Raw genomic sequence first — 18,515 nt, 5'->3', positions numbered from 1 at the left:
ATAACTTTTATGAGATTGTCATAAATACGATACAAAAAATGAACTGAATTTAATATATTGGAAATCTACGATGGGCACTATTTATACAGTGACTTTCATACCTAAGGTTGCTTAAACACAATACATATATTTCTAAAATGAACTTTCAGAGTCGATAATGTTCCTAAAAATAAAAATATATTTTATTAACAGATTTTATAAGGAAGCTACAGTGGTTTTGACAAGAGAAAATTAATTTTTCTTCAGGAAAGCCGTTAAGAAAATATATTTTTGAAAAACTGGATTCTTTCTAATAAATTTAATAAGTACAATAATACAAGAGTAATATTGTTATTTTCAACTTTTCATAGATATCTCTTATAATGAGGAAGAGATTGCTGAAAGAGTATGACAACAATAAACTTTAAACACTTTTGGCCATATCCTTCTCATTATTTGAATATCAAACCTTATTATACTACTATCGAAATAAATGAAATAGACCTCTGAGATTGGAAACCGATATTAAGAAAACGTAATGGCGAAAAAATTTAAAATTTGGACCATATATAGCCTCACTATTACTCTATTATATGCTAAAATTTCAGTTAGTTTCGTTTTCCCATTTTTTAGTTATTAATGAAAATGTTGAAAAAATCACGGTTTTCTGCCTACAAAATTGATACCTCTCACTCGTCGTAATTTTTTTGTTAATTGAGAAAAAAAAATCCAAATTTTTACTGACGATAAGTCGAAATATTGTCTTTAGTACTCTGAAGGTGATTTGTCTCAAAAGTTCTTCTTTTTTTTTATATATTTAAGTATTTTTTTTGCCAATACGTTTTCTTAATATCGGTTTCCAAACTCAGAAGTCTATTTCATTTATTTCGATAGTAGTGCTCTTTGAAATTTGTAAAAATATACAGGGTTGTGTTAAAAAATATGTCAGTTTGACTTGTATCTCCAAAATGCAATATTATTTTGTTTTTGTAACTACAATTTTTTAATCACAAGAAAATTTCCTGGCCCATACCAACTACGAAAGTAAAAGAGGGGTAGAATAACCCTGTGCAGACACATCTTTTTTAATTTCGGCTCTTCCCGAAAACAATTACTCTTTTCGATATTTGGATGTCTCTGAAATATCTTGCATATAGATCTGCACAATAAAAAAAGTACCTCTTGAGAAGATATCCTATGGTGCTACTTTATTCCATAGTGAGGCTTGTGGTGCCACCTAGATGTGTCTTTATTTGTTAGAATAAAATCAGAAGCACGAATTGAACGGATCCTGCGTTAAAAATATTCCAAATCAATGAAGGTGAGCATGATTTGCGTTGCAGTGTTGAATATTATGCCTCACATAAAACGATCGATGCATACATATGCAACCTTTAGCTTTATTCCATATTTTTTTTAATTCAAAAAAATGTTTACATGCTTTTTATGTTATTATTTGTAATTTATTTTTATTTGCTATCATTTTCGCATATTAACCTAGTTTAGATTTAAATTTTATATGCGTTGCCCTATTAATTAAAATTATTTTGTAAAATTGTATTTCCGTTGCAAAATTGATTTTTTTTATGAAGGCTCAAACCCCAGAAAAGGCGCATTTCCGGACCAAAGTTTATATAAACGTCCTCATGGCAGGCCCAGTATATGAAAAATTAGAAGATTTCTAAAAATTAGCTGTGTTATATACAGCGTATATCCTTGTACATGAAACATCGAAATAAGCAAATTTAACTAAACTTACTTTTATCACAAGTCGCTTCATTCAGCCATTAGAGGATTTCAAAGTTGACTTTTTTTAAATATCGCACTCCCTTGAAATAATCGGCTAATAATTTTTGCCGGGATTTGCTATATTTTCTATTTTTTTGTTTCATAGATGAAGGGTTTGTTTAAAATGTTTTGCTCTTGTAAAGTTTTTGTATTTGTAATAGTTTTGGGTTAATTAATCTTTTTTGTCAGATCAACAATTAATGACGTTATTTCAAAAATAATTTAAACAAAATATCTATTGTACACGAAATATTGGGACACCCTGTATATCCAGCAAATTTATAGAAGTTTGAACAAGTCTATTAAGATAAAGAAAAAATACCATAAAACATTTCGATTAAAATACCCAAATCGGTGATGTCTGGAAGAAAATTACTAAATTTTAAAACTGACTTGTTATGTCATCTGCAGCACCCAGAATTCATTAAGCTTCCGTACCAACTGCGTGTCACTTTCTACCAGAATATAAATTACTAGCGCCCGTGTTCTGTGTCAAAGCTTTCCCAAAATTCACTTTCGATATGATCCAATTATATAACCGATTAGCTCACCGTTACCCCACTGTTTCAATTTACCGGAGACTACTTGATATGCTGTTAAGAAAGGCGGCAGGGTCACGGTCAAAGTCTTTGGACGGCCTTGGTGTCTTTATGTTAACGATCTAGCGTTATTGATCAGTTCAGTTAGTTGTAACAGTTTCTTAGTTCATGTTAACATTGTGTCACTTTTGATTTAATCTAAAGTCAAATATAAAAGAAAAATATTTTCCGGACTAACGGATTAAGATTGAAGTCGACGCTTTTTGGATATTGTTTAATTTTTTTACCATAAATTGTGATTCTGTGTCATATCTGTAACTATTTCTGAATGTATTGCATATGCAACTCCTATTAAGTTTTTTATTTATTTTACCTTTTTCAAAAACATTTTTAACGATATATGTCATTATTTGAATGAAAGATCAATAGTTCTACTGATTGGGTTAAAGCAGTCACAGTTTCCAAAAGGGCTTATTCTTCCTGAAATTTTGAAACGTTTCAGAACTAGTGAAAATAGTCTGAAGGTCCCTTTTAAATCATTTTTGAAAACACTGAAAGTTCCTGACGTAACATAAGTAAATACACTTTCACAGAGAACAATATTTATTTACAAATAAATAAGTACAACAATTTCCAAGACCTTTCTTAAACGACTACATAAGACGCCGAGTAAGGAGAGTAAGCAGAGTATCCTGCAGCATAAACTGAAGGAGCGTAGTAGCTGGCATATGGAAGCGAGTAGGCAGAAGTATAGGCTACAGGAGCTGCAGCTACGACAGGTGCTGTATATGCAGCGGCTATCACACTTGGCTTGGGTTCAGGTTTTGCCTCAGGCTTTGGCTCAGGAGCTGGAGCGGCCAAAGCAACAGCTAAGACGACAGCGAAAACGAACTGAAAACGAGAAAAAATTATAATAATTAAGCAACGTACGTTGTAAACAAATTATGAAAAACATTTCTAGACTAACTTCAAGTCATAAACTTTAGAACAAATAAGATTCACTTTCGTCTTGACAAAACACACACGAATTTCACAAAATTATACCATTATCACTTTATTTCACTTACAAGCTTGAACATTTTGGTAGTTTTGTTGGTAAAGTTGCTGTAGCAAGTACTGACACTTCGATAAACCAAACTGGTACCCTCTGACTTTTATATACGATATATTTAGTGGGGTGAAAAGATTTAGGGGTCACCTAAGTATATTCGGCGACAATTAAAATGCAAGACGTATATTGTTTGTTATGGGATACACAATGTTTTGAAATAGTACCTAACATTGACAGTATTACGAGCGTAATTTCACAAAAAGTACTTGGTCCCATTTTCGAGGAGCATACGAAAGCACCATGAGACACGTTGGTGTGGAAGACAAGGAGATACACGCTGGAAATGGGTTGGTACACCTGAGGAATATTTTAACTGCAACCGTTATTTGTGCAAGAAAATTTCTTTTCTTTGGGCACACGTAACCTGAATGAAAAATTTGTAATAGTAGCTAACATTCCTTATAAGAGCAATAGTATGAAGCCATTGTGATAAGCGAAAGGTGGCCATATTCCTGGCCGAGAAATAGTGAAATTTCTGTCGTTTTTAGGTACTGAAATCTTTAAAAATAAAACGTGTAGAACAAAAGTAAGCGCAAAAATAAAATCCTTGATTTTTTGTTTATTCATTGTTACCATTTAAATTTTCTCAAATAAAATAATAACTAAAAAAAGCGTTTGTAAAACATGCGTTTGCTGTTATTCTAACCCCACATTTTATTTTCACGTACTTATAAATAAAAGTAAACAATTTTATATGTAGGACTAAGCAAGTAAATGTTATAAGAATATTTATATGTGGAATTATATATAAAAAAGTATTTTCGTAGATTTCAGTACCTAAAACCTTGATGGTTTGATCGTTTTTTGCACCTGTTTATTCGTCTTTAAAAATACTTTGATAAGCTTTAGATTATTCATTTATTAAATGTTTGAAATTATTTGTCTTTGCGGAAAACACTATTTAAAGAATATGGGGCCCTTATTTAATGAAAATATGTATGTAAATAGAGTATCAAAAAGCATTATATTATAAGTACCTAACTGAAACTGTACAGTAAGTTTAATTTTGATATACAGAGTATAAAAATAAGCAAACCATTTTAGATAAACCATACTTCATTAATAAACTGTTTCCAAAATTTTGTGGAACTTTTCTTATTGAAAAAAATTAAAGTATCTGCAACAGTGCATTTCTAGATCAAGGTTTATATTTTTTGCTTATTTTTGTCTAAGCAAGTTTCTTTAAAGTATTTACATTTCCTCAAGAGGACACCTTGAATGTTTTGAAACTAGTTATACTTAATTTGATCTATGTACCACTACAACTTGAAAAAATAAATAAATAAACATTACCAAAATTTTATTTATTAGAACGTCATTTTTTTACATAATTTAAATAAATTAATTCATTTCTGGCTAAGAACATTAAATCATTTGCATCCATAAAAAACTCGATCTTGATCTATTTTCAATGATGATACGATTTCCAAAATATCTAGTCTAGATCTTCACACATTTCCTATCAACATTAAAACATGTTGTCGTTTTGTCGCAAATTACTAAAATTAGCTATGTAGGTATTTCTAAATACACATGTTTATAACCTATAAATATTATTTACCATTTAATATAAAACTGTAACAGGATACTTAAAGGCAAAAATTATTGCTGGATTAATTTAATAATCACCAGTTAATGTTCAAAATATTTTGGTATTAAGACGGAGTTATTTGTCCATATTAATATTTATTTGTTATACATAATAATTCTTAAAGTATGAGGAAACATAAAAAGTTGATGTTTCAGAAATATCTAGCTGACTACTGTTATGTCATCATGTTGCTCTTTTTTCATTTATTCAAAAATGATTGCTTCCACGACCTGTGCTAATATTAAAGAACGATGTTTTTTTCGGTTATTATGCCATGGTCTTTGTACCAGTCACAAAATTATTTTTCACTTCCTTAGCCTTTATCAGGAATCTTTGACCTGCCCTTGTTGTTCTCGGGCTAGGTACTATAGGGGAGAGCCCGCTATGAGAATCTCTAGGTGCGCCCTGATGTTCATGTCAAGCATCCAAACGTTTCGCCGTTCTTCACCTTCAGTGTTGTTGAAACATTAAAACCGATTGTTGAAGGGAACATAAGTGAGAACCATATTTTTAGTAACCATATCCACAGAAAAGAAGTTCTTTATTGCCTATTTCTGATCTTTATAATAGTTACTGGCTTTTTTGCATTTCTTAAGTAAGCTCCAACCACCTGAAGACTTAGTTTTCCATATACAGTGTGTTCGGTAGGTATAATCCATTATGATTGGGATGTTAGTCAACAGAGTAGTTGTTTTCTACAACATTAGTTAAAAATCTTTGAAGATGTTTGAGGCAGAGAACTTGGTCACTATATCTGTAAAATTATGCATTGCAGAATATAAATTAATATGAACATTTTTTCTTAAAAGCGACATAAAGAATTACCTCTTGAAATATTTCTACACATTTAAATATACTTCAAAAGATTTTTCTTCAAATTTTCTTAAAAAAGGTAAATTTGTGTCATTTATTACAGTTTTTTTGTATTTGTAGACAATTTGGATCACTGGGAAGGGTAAATATTAAGACTTTAAACACAAAATTCATCAAAACCATTTATTGTCATAAATTAAGCAGGGTCCATTAATTACACAACCACATAAGGTGCAGCGTACGGAGAATATGCGGTGTATCCTGCTGCGTAAACTGAAGGTGCGTAGTAGCCGGCATATGGGAGTGAGTAGGCAGAAGTATAGGCTACAGGAGCTGCAGCTACGACAGGTGCTGTATATGCAGCGGCTATCACACTTGGTTTGGGTTCAGGCTTCGCTTCAGGTTTTGGCTCAGGAGAAGCTAAGGCGACAGCCAAGATAGCAGCGAAAATGAACTGAAAACAAAAACAACAGTTATAAGTTTGACAAAAAATACAGTCTCCATGTTTTTGTTACTAAAATCCGTAGATAAGTTAACACACAATAAAGAAATTATTCCACGAATAACTTTCACGTGATACTCAACAACAAAGTTAAGAAATTCAACTACACCACTTTTCCTAAGTCGATTCTGTATTTCAGCTAACTCAATATACGTTAGAAATTGCTTCAAATTCACTTACAAGCTTGAACATTTTGAAGTAACTTTGTGTCTGGTACAGGGATGTTGTTTGATAAGTTGAGTTGCAATTCACCTCTTTTTATACACAAATATATTTCCAATACCAATAGTGGCGTAGACTTCTAGTGGGGTTAAGATGAAGACACGTAAAGACGGTGGAAATTTTAAAATGCAAGACGTAGCAGTACTTATCACGCCTATTACAATGACCTGGAGGTTCGTTGTGAAATAATATTTACGTGTGGATGAGGTTGGTAAAATGCAATGTCATAATTAAATTTTGGTAACGATTATTACTGAAACACTAAATCATGAAAAATATAGCTACCTAAAATGATTGGAATCGCTCATGAAGATTTTAATTAAAAAAAATTGATTTGATTGAATAATTATTTGATTTTTTGTCCAGTGTAAAATGTGAGACTCCCCACAATATTTTTTTAATGTTCAACTGTTAATTACAGAACAAATAATAATAAAAGGGAAATCGGATATTAGTTTTGTTTCTCTCTTCCTTAAAAAGGAAGGTTATTAAAAAGTAGGATAATTATTAATTTACTGGGAGAACTGGTCACAATTAAATAATTTGTTGTAAAACAAATTTGTTTATAAATTTTTTTTATTATGATCGTTTCGGCATTTTTCCCGTCAGAAAAAAAACAATAATAACCATGGATTATAATATTTTTCCTTACGTAAAAATTAAAATAATTGTCATCAAGTATTGATTAACGTATTTTCCTATTAACCATATTATGTAAAACAATAAAATAACTAAATTTTCTTATTTTCTTTTATATTGTTAAGACAATATATAAAAATTAATAGCGTCAGAAAATGAATTGAAATGTGAATTGAATTCTGACGCTATTAATTTCAGTATATTGTATTAACAATATAATAGAAAATAAGAAAATGTAGTTATTTTATCGTTTTACATAATATAGTAAATAGGAAAAGATGTTAAACAACACTTGATGACCAGTTATTTTAATTTTTACATAAGGAAAAATATTATAGTCCATGGTTATTATTATTTTTATCTGAAGACGAGGAAAAATCCCGAAACGATCGTAATAAAAATTTTTTATAAAAAAAATAGTTTTACAACAAATTATTTAATTGTGACCTCTTCTCCCAATAATTTAATAATTATTCAAGAAATTATATGGTCAGGAAAAAAAACTTTATATAAAAAGTACAATTATTTATATGCGGATTAATTAAAACTGTTTAATGTTTTAGGTATTATTATAGTGTTGAGACTTTATTAACAAAAATAATAAGCAAAACACAAAAATAAAAACACAATTCGTATTGAACTAATGATATTTATTTAATATATGATATTTTATGTGGTTAACAGATATTATGTTTTTAATTTAATATTAATTTAATTTATATAACTCTTGGCATTATTTCATGAATAATCAGTTATTATTTTTCCCTATAAACTTCTATTCTGAAATTTAGCGGTTGAAGCAATTGCGATTTCAACTCAATCTGGACGTTTTTGGAACCAATGCCACCGTTCAAAATCCTGGGATAGCCACCATGACTACTTGAATCTTGGTTTAGTACCTAAAAAAAATATTTCCCTCATCATCAGATATACAAAATCAAACTTTACAACAAATTCAATTTTTTTTTTCTAAAAAGTTGCGACAAATGAAATCGAGACACAAAGATTCCTATCTGTTGATTTGCGGGAAACAACTACTTTATCAACTATTATATACACCATCAGGCACCAATAATATATAATAAATAGCTAGTAATAAATAAATTATTCCTTATAAGAATTAATAGAATATAAAAAAAAGATGAAAGAAATATGTCAAAATACCTTAATACAATTGATAGCTGTCGATAGTTCTCCAGTTTCTGGCACATTTATTGTCTTTTCTATAGGTAAAATCGCCGCATCTTCGTATACATTTGACAACAATACGGATTCGCTTCTGTAATAATAAATAATACCAAAAAATGAAATTAGTACCTATAATTACAGGTTGTCGTAAGTTCATGTGAATCACATGAAAGAACCAAATGCCAAAAAAAGAATTGTGATTTGGTACGAACAGATTGTCGTATAAAGATACAAAGAAAATGCAAAGAGGTTGAAGTAATAAGAAAAACGTACTTACTTTTTATTATCGAAGTTATCACACTGATCTATGTTATGAGTGTCACTTATTCTCGGTCCTACGTTTGCTGACCAGGAACCTACAAGAAGGGAGAGCAAAACAATTGCAATTTTATACGCCATGTTAATCAAGATGGGTATCTAGAGTAATAGTACAAGACTACCTAAACTATCATGAAGCAGCTCGAGTATATATAACAGAAGAATCAGAAAAAATGTTTATCTTTATGAATTTTTTCTTTAAAACCTTGATACGTAGTTAATAGTTATTACAATTGGAAAATCCCTAATAGATTGATGGTTATCGCAAATCTACAAATGTGACACCTAGATGTTCTAATTTGATATAGAAACTAAAAATCTTATAAGTGCTCATTAATATCACGAGTATTTGAACATGAAATTCGTACTGATTTGTTTCTAAACTAATAACTCCTGTCCAAAGTTTTACTCTATAATTTCCATCAGAAGCAGCTTGTACTTTTTTTTCTGTTTAACTGGGTACCTACTTAAAATAAATTAAATAAATTCTTCTGAGCTACTTTACTCTCCTCTCTCTTACTTCTATATAAAAGGGCACTAAAGAACTTTTATGGAAATATTTTTGCTTAAAAAGACATTGTACTAGAAATGTAGTTGTTTTTTAAACTAAAAAAATCGAGTGTAAGTTAAATGCACTATTTTGTTAGACTCAAATAATATTTGCAACTTTTTTTATAGCAGGAAGCATAAATTAGGCTTTGGGAAGCATGTCAACTGTCATGACATTTACGACTCTGCCACCTCACAGCTCACAATACCATAAGTTTGTCGTATACTAAGAATGGAATATAGAAAGAGAGAGTAAGAAGCCAAGAGACTTAGGGCATTTGGAAGTGTACTCTGTTTATGGCTGTGTTATGTTACTTTCAATTCATTTTGTATTTTTTGTTTTAAATTAATTTTTCATTTTGTATTTTTTGTGTTAAATTTATTTTAAGTTTTCAGTGTTTTATTTTGAATTGTGTTGAAAGATTAAAATTTGTAAAAAGGTTACGTACATGTCATGGGTAATTATTATTAAAATCTCATTAATGACAAATTAGATGAAAACATATTTTTATGTATCTAAATTTCCAAAAGATAAAATTCTCCCGTTAACGGAGCTATAATCGTAAGGTCAGAAATTAAGTGAAAAGTCAATAACATGACTTCCTTCTTGAATTTCACAACTTATACCTTCATGCAGTTGACAGTATTAAAGCTTTTCCAGCTTTTAAGACTTAGATTTTTAGTCATTTTCAAGTAAACAGACAATTTTTACAATACAGGACATTTTTATTCACTTAATAACAAATTTACATTGCACTATACCACGACATAAGACGATAGATACGGCGAGTAGGCTGTATAAGCCGCGCTATAAACGGATGGAGCTACATAGCTCGCATAAGGAGCACCATAAGCTGCTGTATAAGAGACAGCTGGAGCAGCGACTACGGGAGCTGTGTAAGCAGCTGCAACCAGTCCAGGTTTGGCAGCTGGTTTTGGAACAGGTCCAGGTTCGGCGCTGACAAAAGTCACAGCTAGGATAGCAGCAAGAACAAACTGAAAAAAAAAATAGTTACTAATTTTTTTGTAGATGTTAACAAAATTTTTCCTTGTACAGCATTCGTTATGGTCATTAAAGCGAAATATTCAGTTGAAGTGAATTGATATAAGTTCACTAAACTGTACACTAAAGAACTTACAATTTTAAACATTTTGTTGTTGGTGGTCGACACAGCAAGACAGTATGATTTAAACATCTGTTCTTCCGCATTTATACAAGATTCCTACAAATCTATTTTTAGAGGGGGTGTAAAATTGGAATATTCATTACAAGCATTAATTAATATTCATTTGTAATAGTACCTACATATAACATACGTACGTTGTGAAACAGACATTGATAGACAGCACGCGTGTTCTGCATAATATTATCACAGGCAACTCTTTATATGGAAAGAAATTTAAAATGGTTTGCAGAGATATGGGGAATTCATCTTCTGCACGTGTTACACTTGATTCTGGTGAAAAATAGTTATATAATGTAAGTTTACAGTCTAATTGCTCCATACTCCTACATTGATCCATGGTCGTGGAAAAATTCATTATTCTACTTTTTTTTAGAAATGTAGCTTATCCTCTTATGTCATGTTTTTAATATTGGAAATACATTATTTCATATAGGCACATCAGAAATTTAGCTAATGATCTTGGAAAGAAAGTGTGACCAGGAAATCTAGCCCAAAAATGACCATTTCATGCAGAATTCTTCGGTCAGTCTGATTTTTTGTGAGCAGATAATAAAAATAGTACAGAATAATATGTATGTTTCTCTGTAGAACCGTCAGAAACAAGGTTACACTCGAAAAAAACGCGAATTTCTACTAAGACGGCATGTTTGATCAACTTTTAAACAATGTCGCCTGATTTTTCAGCGTGCGGATACGGTACTTATTATTCTACACTATTTTTACTATCTGCTCACAAAAAATCAGCCTGACCGAAGAATTATGCATGCATATTTCCTGGTCTGTGTTCTAGTATGAAACATGATTGTATTTTTCGAAAAATTGCCTACTGTGTATTAGAAATTTTATTTAAAATATTAACCTAGTTCAATAAAATTCATTTTTTTTTTCTAAAAACTGTTATGAAATAAAATCAGTAATGTTCTTCGATATCAGAAATCTAGGTCTGCAAAAAATAATAATGAATACTGTTCCATCAATGGATGGTGTGCGTTATCAAAATAAAACAAAGAAAAGTGTTTATTTGGCTTAAATTATATTTTTCTAAATAATTATAATATTATTTCATTAGAAATTGTACAAGTAAAATATTTATTATTCTGTGACGGGATCTTCATCTTCGTTGGCCCAAATTTCAATTCTGAATTTCAAGGGTTGATTCCACTGTGAAGTCAGACGAATCTGGACATCATAAGCACCAATGCCACCGGAAACAATTTCTGCGTATCCACCGTGATCACTTGTGTCTGTATTGGTGACCTAAAGTAAAAGAGATGGTCATGCATTTATAAAAAATTAAAAAATTCACCGTTATGTACTTCACTTCTAAAATTCTATAAACGTTTTTAAAGAATAATACCCTTACTGGCCCTTTGCAATAGGTTTTAAGAGTAAGAAAATGATTAAAAGGCTAACCAAATTAAATTGTCTCACTTTTAACCCAGATAAAAAAACAGAAAATTCTTCTATTCTATATATACGACACCTGCAAATTTCAACACAAAACACACTTAATTTTGATAAAAAATTACTATTTAAATCATATTCTTATGAAATTCAACATATTCCTCTAAAGATGAATAACGTCACCATTCTTTAGGCGTGATTTTGTTTTCTTCTTGTTGAATGTGTATTTCATTCAAGCATAGAAATGAGCGTTCTGAACTTTTATCTCTCGCTATTTTTATCAGTTTAATAATGGTTTGCTGTACAAATACTTAATTTTAAAAAACTTTCTTACTCTCGAATTTCTAGTAGATACCTACTACAATATTTTTGACAAAAGGAATAAAATATTTATATATTTCAGTTTTGCTGACAAGAAAATGTTAATTACCTTAAGACAAGTTATTGGATGAGTGTTTAGTCCACTTTCTGGGTAAGTCACAATCCTAGTCACTGTTTGCAATAATTTTGCTTCTTCGTAAATGTTTGTCTGCAAAAGATTCAGCTTCCTGAAAACAATTAGAAAAAAGTTATTAAAACGTTAAAATGTTTCTTTTATAATATATTACAAATCCGTTTAATTTCTGTTAATTTATGACGACCCTGTATGTCATAATATTATAACCCCAACAAATTTTTTTATCTATGAACATTTTTTAGTGCACGTGCTTTGCTTAAAATTGTTTTTCCAACACAACTTGAGTGTGCAATTTATCGCTTCGAAACAATCTGTTTTAAATTGTTATAAAAATTTAATCTGTTTATTTAAACATATAAATATCTGATATCTGATAATTTTGAACTAGATGTTGTCACAAAACTATAAAATATGTTCATTATTGTAAGGCAACAAAAAAAAATCAAATTAATTACCAAATATCAGTAATCATAAAGAAAAATATTATGATGTATAAGAATAAGAACAATTCGAAAAAAAATTATAAATAAAATAAAACATATTTAAAAAAACATCGTTCCTAATTTTGGGAATCAAAGCATACTTTTTATAACTGCCAGTTAACTGAATTGTGTGGTTTAATAATTTATTTTTATTTGTCTATTTTTTGGTCAGACAAACTTAGCATCATAAAATAACTGGGAATTTGGGGGCAATTTTTAATTTTAATATTTTTTCAAAATGCCTAATTGACCGGATAGAAAAATTAATCAATTTACCTAATAATTTTGTTTCTTTAAAAAGTTATGATTTAAAAACAAATGTTTAATTTTTGTATGATGGTTATACAGTTTCAGTGGCAAGAGACTTACGCTGTGGTAGGGTCACACTGATTAATATCGTGGCTATCGCCAAGTCTTGTGTCGACGTCGACAGGCGATCCTACACAAGATGCCACTAGGACAGCAATACACACTACTACGAACTTAAAGTTGGACATGTCTGCAAACGATACAGGAACACTGAACTTCAAGAGTTAGACCTATTTTTTTTTATAACAAATCGTGATTTTTTTATCATAAGGTGGCCCTCTAATCGCAGAGCGATCTGATCGATAATTCTATCGGCAAAAAAACAAACTTATCAAGGATGTAAGCATAAAAGGAAGAAGATCTTTAATAATGGAATTATCGTGTTTCAAGAATCAGCATAATTCAAGAAGAATCATATTACCAGTGAAAGACAAAGGCTGGCTGTTTGGTCTAAAACTAGTGCCACTATCATTTTTTAGACAATATAATATTTTAATACCTTTAAAGTAAGGTTAAAAGGGAAGTAATGAACAATTTTACCTTCACGTTATTTTAATGTTTAACAGAATATTGACATTAATTAAAAAGTTATGAGAGCCTATAAAACACACCTACAACCTTGCGTTAAAAAAATATAATCTACCAAAAATAAGTGACAGAAGTGTGTTACATTTCGTTTGCATTTACAATTCAAATCTATAAAACTCGCACGCATACAGGGTCCGCCACTTAAACGTTCCCAAACCTGTATCTTCTATAATTTTTAAGATATAACAGTCGAGGTATCAGTTCGAAGGTCTTTTCAAGACCTCGTGAAACAACCGTTTAATTTGTAAAAACATGTTTCAAGGAAATTTCGTATTAAGGATCGTTAAAATTTATAAACAAAGTGATTGTAACAGCGAATGTTGAAATTTTCTTTTTCTTTAAGTATAAACATTTTTAATGCCATCTGATAGACCAGGAAAAGAGTTTTAATATATATCGATAACTTTTGTAGTAACAAAACTATACAATGTTGATCATTTTGTATAAAAATACAAATATCTTTGTTGGTTGATAAAAAAAATTAAAACTGCGTAGCTATTTGCAAAACTATAGGAAAATACAAATAAAAAAACTATTTTTGTTCCTTTTCTTTAAAACAGAGATTTTTGCTGCAACATTTTGTCTTTCAAAACCATCGTTGAGTTATTTTTAATACAAATCTATTATGTTTTCACTACATTCTTTGACATAGGGAGTATTGTAGATAAGTATATGTTTCTATAGGGGATATTTTGTGATCACTTGAATCCCGTCAGGGTTGGTTACATTCTTAGCAACAAGGTATATAACTCGAAGCCAACTTTTGTGATTTATTTCTTTCATTCTTTGTTTTCGCTTTTAAACTAAATATGAATAACTTATCTTTAGTTTAGAATCAGAAAAATAGAAACCATGTTCTTCGAATTCATTTCTGAATTAAAACAATTATTTTCCAGATAAAATACTCCAGTTCTAAAGTAAATATTTATCAATTTACTGCAGCAAAACATTGAGATCATCATTACTGATATAATTAGTCATTACTGAAGTCTAGAATTGTTTGATTATGACGTTTAATAAGAAATTTGTTTCAAATAAATAAGATATATTTTCACTAAACCGGAGTAAAGAAGTTGACAAGAGTTTTGAAGACAAAATAACATTTCAAATGTGGTTAATTGTTACAGTGTTACAAAATTTAAATAAATGACCCTATCTAATAACCACCTGATAGACCAACGTGTTTAATGAAATTGAAGTGATGAACTGCACTGAATCAAGCTTCAACTTCTATTTCCTTAAACTGAAGACCTATACGTGGGCTTCACATGTTAATTGCAAGTTGCTATATCCTGGTACAAGAGCTTGTCTTGTCACATATTTTGAAACATCTTAAAAATAGATTACTGTATCATCAAGAATAGCTCAAGGCCATCGGTGTATTCATTTAAATTACAACTAAGGAACACTGACAATTTAATTCCTCAAATTGTAAATTATTCCCAGAATAAGCTGTGAGAAATATAGCTGTCACAATTTTCGTGTGTTGTATAAAGACGTAATTATTCAAAATCAGGTTTTGTTATTCGGAACTACTACCCACCACTGACCATTAGGAGAAAATCTTACAAAATGATCTATATAAAAAATGCAATGATCATTAAGCCAAGGTCAGTATAATCTGAGGTATGACAAAAATGATAAATTTAGCATCTTCCCAACATTAATTATATTATTTAAGAAATATTTGTGCGCTTAAATATAACCGAAACTGAATTTGTCTTCGAATACCAGTTAGAAAGAATTATATAAAAAATCGATTTATAAAAAATAAAATAACGACAAACTGACGCATGCCTCACAATCACCATTAAACTTGGTACTAAAAATAGGTATGTTTATGCACCTTGTTATAATATTTATAAATGTAGTACGTACGTTTATAAGAAAAAAAACTCATTAATTGTATGGGCCCATTTAAATGTATTTTATTACTTAAAGTCAAAATACAAGCTCTTGTTAAACGATGACAGTTTATAACTATCTTATGCTTCGGCCCAAATTTCAACTCTGAAATTCAGTGGTTGACCCCACTGTGAAGTTAGACGAATCTGGACGTCATAGGACCCAACCCCACCGGAGATGACCTCAGGGTGTCCACCATGATCGCCGGTATCCATATTCATGACCTAAATCAAGAAGGTATGCGTAAGAAAAGTAAAAAAGTGTAAATGAGTTTGATTAATATCTCTAAAATGTTGGCGCGTATTTTGTGAAGTGAAAATGAAAACTGTACACGAGTGATTAGAAAAGGTTTCATAAGTTTGTAATAACTGACAGGCATTTAAACAAGTTGTTTCAGTAAATAATTTAAGATTATCTGTGTAAAACTATTAGTAAGAGTGTCAGAGAGATCATTTATACTATGCTAAATAAATAGTGGGCCCAAAATTGACCCATGGGGTACCTCGGAATATGCAGGATATTCCCTTTCTTTATGACCACTATAATGAACTTATTATATTCCACTAGAATTTCAACAATAGAGAATTTTGAATAGATTATTTAGGTTTCCTCCAGTTTTGCATGCTTTTAAGTTAAATTTGTTTCTGTTGAAAACCTATTTCAGTACATACTGTATCAAAGTTTGTTACCTTGAGGCAGGATATTCTATGGGTATTTAAACCACTTTCGGGATAGTTCAGGGTCCTGGTAACAGGTAACAAAAACTTAGCTGGTTCGTAAATGTTTGTTTGAAGAAGTTTCACTTTCCTAAAAACAGATAAAATGTTTTAAAATTAAATTGTCGCCAAGACGCTTTGGATAAAGTCACATTTTATATTAGTATTCCATTTAGTTTGATGCGTGAAAAAAAACTTTGGAGTCATTTTTGAGAAAATCTATGTAAATAAAAATGAAATTATTGAAACATAATAATAATGATGAAGTAATCAAGGAGGAAGCAAACTTAAAGTAAAAAAATAAACTTACGCCGCAGCAGCGTTGCACTGGTCTATATTGCGGTCATCAGAAATTCTTGCGCCGATGTCGACAGATGCACCTACACAAGAGGCAATCAGGATAGCAGCAACTGCTGAAAATAACTTGAAATTAGCCATGTCTGCAAACTATACAGAAACAATGCACCACATCAGTTGGGCCTATTTTTTATACCAAATTTTGCATTTTTTATCAAGATATGACTCGCAATCGCATGATGATCTACACGACAATTGTTAATTGTCGGCGAAGAACAAAGTTATCCGGGACGACAAAGGAATTTTAGGAAATTTTTTTAATATCTAATGCGATAATCGTGTTTGAGGTGTGACATACACAGGTTTATTTGCAGAAGTTCTTATAAAATTGGGCAAACAATTTGTCACAAAAATGTATTTTCTCTGTACGAGGAAAGTGATGACAACAAGTAAAGCAAAAAACATGATTTACATAGGTATAAAAATTGTCACATATCTATGACATGTAAATCAAGAAGTAAAGGAAATATTGGGTTCACACTTTTTATTTTTATACAATTTTTTTTGTACGATATGGACAAGCAAAGTGTGTTAGAATTTATGATTATATAAAATAATTTTGAAACAAAAACGTTTTATCAGGTTTATGTACAAGAAGTTCTAATAGCTGGTCCACCCCCACAGAGCCTGGACCGAGAACAACAAGGGTAGCTAAGGCTAAGGAAGTGAAATGTAATTCTGTAACTGACAACAACATAACAACCCAAAAATTTGTCTATTAATGCCATAGAAAAGAATGAAGTAATTTTTTGGCCACGTGTTGAGAACAGACACCTTCGATTAGTGTTATTATGTGATTTGTATCATTTAATAATCTGCCACTGAACGAACACATCTTTGATATACCGAAATCATAAATTTGTCTAAAATTAAGTCTGAACTCGAAATTCTTGTATGCCAAAAGAATCCGGTTCATAGACATTTGCATGATGGTGTCATAAATATTTTTGAATTAAAGTAGATTTCTAAAATAAGCAAATAAAGGGAACTGGAATTAGTTCGAGAAGCTGTTTCTTGAATGTTTTTAATTAATAGATCTTTGAGTCACTGTTTTAACTTTTATTTTTCATAAATGATAATGTATTCATTCAGGTCATCCCAAAATTGTTAAGCTTAATAGACTTCCAATGTAGTGAAAATTTGAATAAATGCAATTTTAATATCTGTTTTGAGGAACCTATTTCAAAATTAAAGATGTAAAATATGATCTATAAAAAATAGTTCCACAAGGAGGTTGTATTAAAAACAGACTACTAAATAACGGATCAGATTTATTATATGATTACCAGAAGGACTTATGCGTATATTTTATCTCGATCATAATTTAGAAGATTTCTTTTATAGGGAGCATAACTTTGATCCTAATTAATTGTGAATTTATTACATCATTTTACATATCATTTAGAAGTGAATTCAACATTGCAAGTTTGGTCGTAAAAAAAGTGTTTACCTACGTGGATTCAATGCATAGGATACAACTTCAGGTAATGATACCAGTGACTGTTGGCGAAAATTAAAGTGATCTTATTTTGGTAATTAAGTGTGGGACAATGTCCTTTCTTAGGGGATGATTTCTAGGCGTTCATTGAGAACTGTCAGCATGGAAATTTTTCTAAAAATAAAAAATTAAAATAAGGGTGTCCCCAGATATCAAAAATATTTGCATATTTGTTTTTCGTGATTAGCTAATAGATAGATACAGTTCTATTAAAAATAAAAAACATCTAAGTAACTGTATGTTTCAGTGGGATGTGAAAAAAATTGTTGTGCAAATTTATGTGCAAACCATTTCCAAATTTGAGTGTCCACCAACTCCTATTTTAGTTTTTCCCAAATTTTATTTGATAGATTATCAAATGAAAAATTAATTC

The 18,515-nt window shown here is 30.2% G+C and overlaps 6 protein-coding genes across 6 annotated transcripts; all 6 read right to left on the bottom strand.

Moving 5' to 3' along the window:
• Positions 1-2,945: 2,945 nt before the first annotated feature.
• On the bottom strand, positions 2,946-3,438 carry LOC108912221 (neuropeptide-like 3). The gene is made up of 2 exons (XM_018717400.1): positions 3,374-3,438; positions 2,946-3,197 (listed from the first exon to the last, which is right to left on the bottom strand). Exons 1-2 carry the CDS (start codon positions 3,383-3,385, stop codon positions 2,952-2,954), a joined length of 258 nt encoding a protein of 85 aa, XP_018572916.1. The 5' UTR covers positions 3,386-3,438; the 3' UTR covers positions 2,946-2,951.
• Positions 3,439-5,999: 2,561 nt separating this feature from the next.
• LOC108912222 (neuropeptide-like 4) lies at positions 6,000-6,547 on the bottom strand. Its single transcript, XM_018717401.2, has 2 exons — positions 6,504-6,547; positions 6,000-6,275 (listed from the first exon to the last, which is right to left on the bottom strand). Exons 1-2 carry the CDS (start codon positions 6,513-6,515, stop codon positions 6,036-6,038), a joined length of 252 nt encoding a protein of 83 aa, XP_018572917.1. The 5' UTR covers positions 6,516-6,547; the 3' UTR covers positions 6,000-6,035.
• A 1,318-nt stretch (positions 6,548-7,865) lies between these two features.
• LOC108912227 (probable salivary secreted peptide) lies at positions 7,866-8,794 on the bottom strand. The gene is made up of 3 exons (XM_018717405.1): positions 8,650-8,794; positions 8,349-8,463; positions 7,866-8,083 (listed from the first exon to the last, which is right to left on the bottom strand). Exons 1-3 carry the CDS (start codon positions 8,769-8,771, stop codon positions 7,940-7,942), a joined length of 381 nt encoding a protein of 126 aa, XP_018572921.1. The 5' UTR covers positions 8,772-8,794; the 3' UTR covers positions 7,866-7,939.
• Positions 8,795-9,959: 1,165 nt separating this feature from the next.
• Positions 9,960-10,409, bottom strand: LOC108912220 (neuropeptide-like 3). Its single transcript, XM_018717399.1, has 2 exons — positions 10,379-10,409; positions 9,960-10,235 (listed from the first exon to the last, which is right to left on the bottom strand). The coding sequence occupies exons 1-2, from the start codon at positions 10,388-10,390 to the stop codon at positions 9,996-9,998; spliced, it is 252 nt and encodes an 83-aa protein (XP_018572915.1). The 5' UTR covers positions 10,391-10,409; the 3' UTR covers positions 9,960-9,995.
• Positions 10,410-11,442: 1,033 nt separating this feature from the next.
• Positions 11,443-13,298, bottom strand: LOC108912198. Its single transcript, XM_018717378.1, has 3 exons — positions 13,139-13,298; positions 12,261-12,378; positions 11,443-11,683 (listed from the first exon to the last, which is right to left on the bottom strand). The coding sequence occupies exons 1-3, from the start codon at positions 13,264-13,266 to the stop codon at positions 11,519-11,521; spliced, it is 411 nt and encodes a 136-aa protein (XP_018572894.1). The 5' UTR covers positions 13,267-13,298; the 3' UTR covers positions 11,443-11,518.
• Positions 13,299-15,569: 2,271 nt separating this feature from the next.
• LOC108912204 lies at positions 15,570-16,755 on the bottom strand. Its single transcript, XM_018717384.1, has 3 exons — positions 16,598-16,755; positions 16,261-16,378; positions 15,570-15,795 (listed from the first exon to the last, which is right to left on the bottom strand). Exons 1-3 carry the CDS (start codon positions 16,723-16,725, stop codon positions 15,652-15,654), a joined length of 390 nt encoding a protein of 129 aa, XP_018572900.1. The 5' UTR covers positions 16,726-16,755; the 3' UTR covers positions 15,570-15,651.
• Between the last annotated feature and the right edge of the window lie 1,760 nt (positions 16,756-18,515).

Source organism: Anoplophora glabripennis, unplaced genomic scaffold (assembly GCF_000390285.2).
Source record: "Anoplophora glabripennis isolate ALB-LARVAE unplaced genomic scaffold, Agla_2.0 scaffold215, whole genome shotgun sequence".
Taxonomy (NCBI): domain Eukaryota; kingdom Metazoa; phylum Arthropoda; class Insecta; order Coleoptera; family Cerambycidae; genus Anoplophora; species Anoplophora glabripennis.
The sequence above is the reverse complement of the archived record's forward strand: the minus strand, read 5'-3'. Positions and strand labels throughout refer to the sequence as shown.

Coding starts and splice junctions, on each gene's coding strand:
- LOC108912227 (XM_018717405.1), bottom strand. CDS start 8,771: ATGGCGTATAAAATTGCAATTGTTTTGCTCTCCCTTCTTGTAGGTTCC. Junction 8,464..8,649: donor GATAACTTCGATAATAAAAA/GTAAGTACGTTT, acceptor TTATTATTACAG/AAGCGAATCCGTATTGTTGT. Junction 8,084..8,348: donor CAGCTATCAATTGTATTAAG/GTATTTTGACAT, acceptor TATTTTTTTTAG/GTACTAAACCAAGATTCAAG.
- LOC108912198 (XM_018717378.1), bottom strand. CDS start 13,266: ATGTCCAACTTTAAGTTCGTAGTAGTGTGTATTGCTGTCCTAGTGGCA. Junction 12,379..13,138: donor CAGTGTGACCCTACCACAGC/GTAAGTCTCTTG, acceptor AATTGTTTTCAG/GAAGCTGAATCTTTTGCAGA. Junction 11,684..12,260: donor ATCCAATAACTTGTCTTAAG/GTAATTAACATT, acceptor CTTTTACTTTAG/GTCACCAATACAGACACAAG.
- LOC108912204 (XM_018717384.1), bottom strand. CDS start 16,725: ATGGCTAATTTCAAGTTATTTTCAGCAGTTGCTGCTATCCTGATTGCC. Junction 16,379..16,597: donor CAGTGCAACGCTGCTGCGGC/GTAAGTTTATTT, acceptor ATCTGTTTTTAG/GAAAGTGAAACTTCTTCAAA. Junction 15,796..16,260: donor ATAGAATATCCTGCCTCAAG/GTAACAAACTTT, acceptor TTCTTGATTTAG/GTCATGAATATGGATACCGG.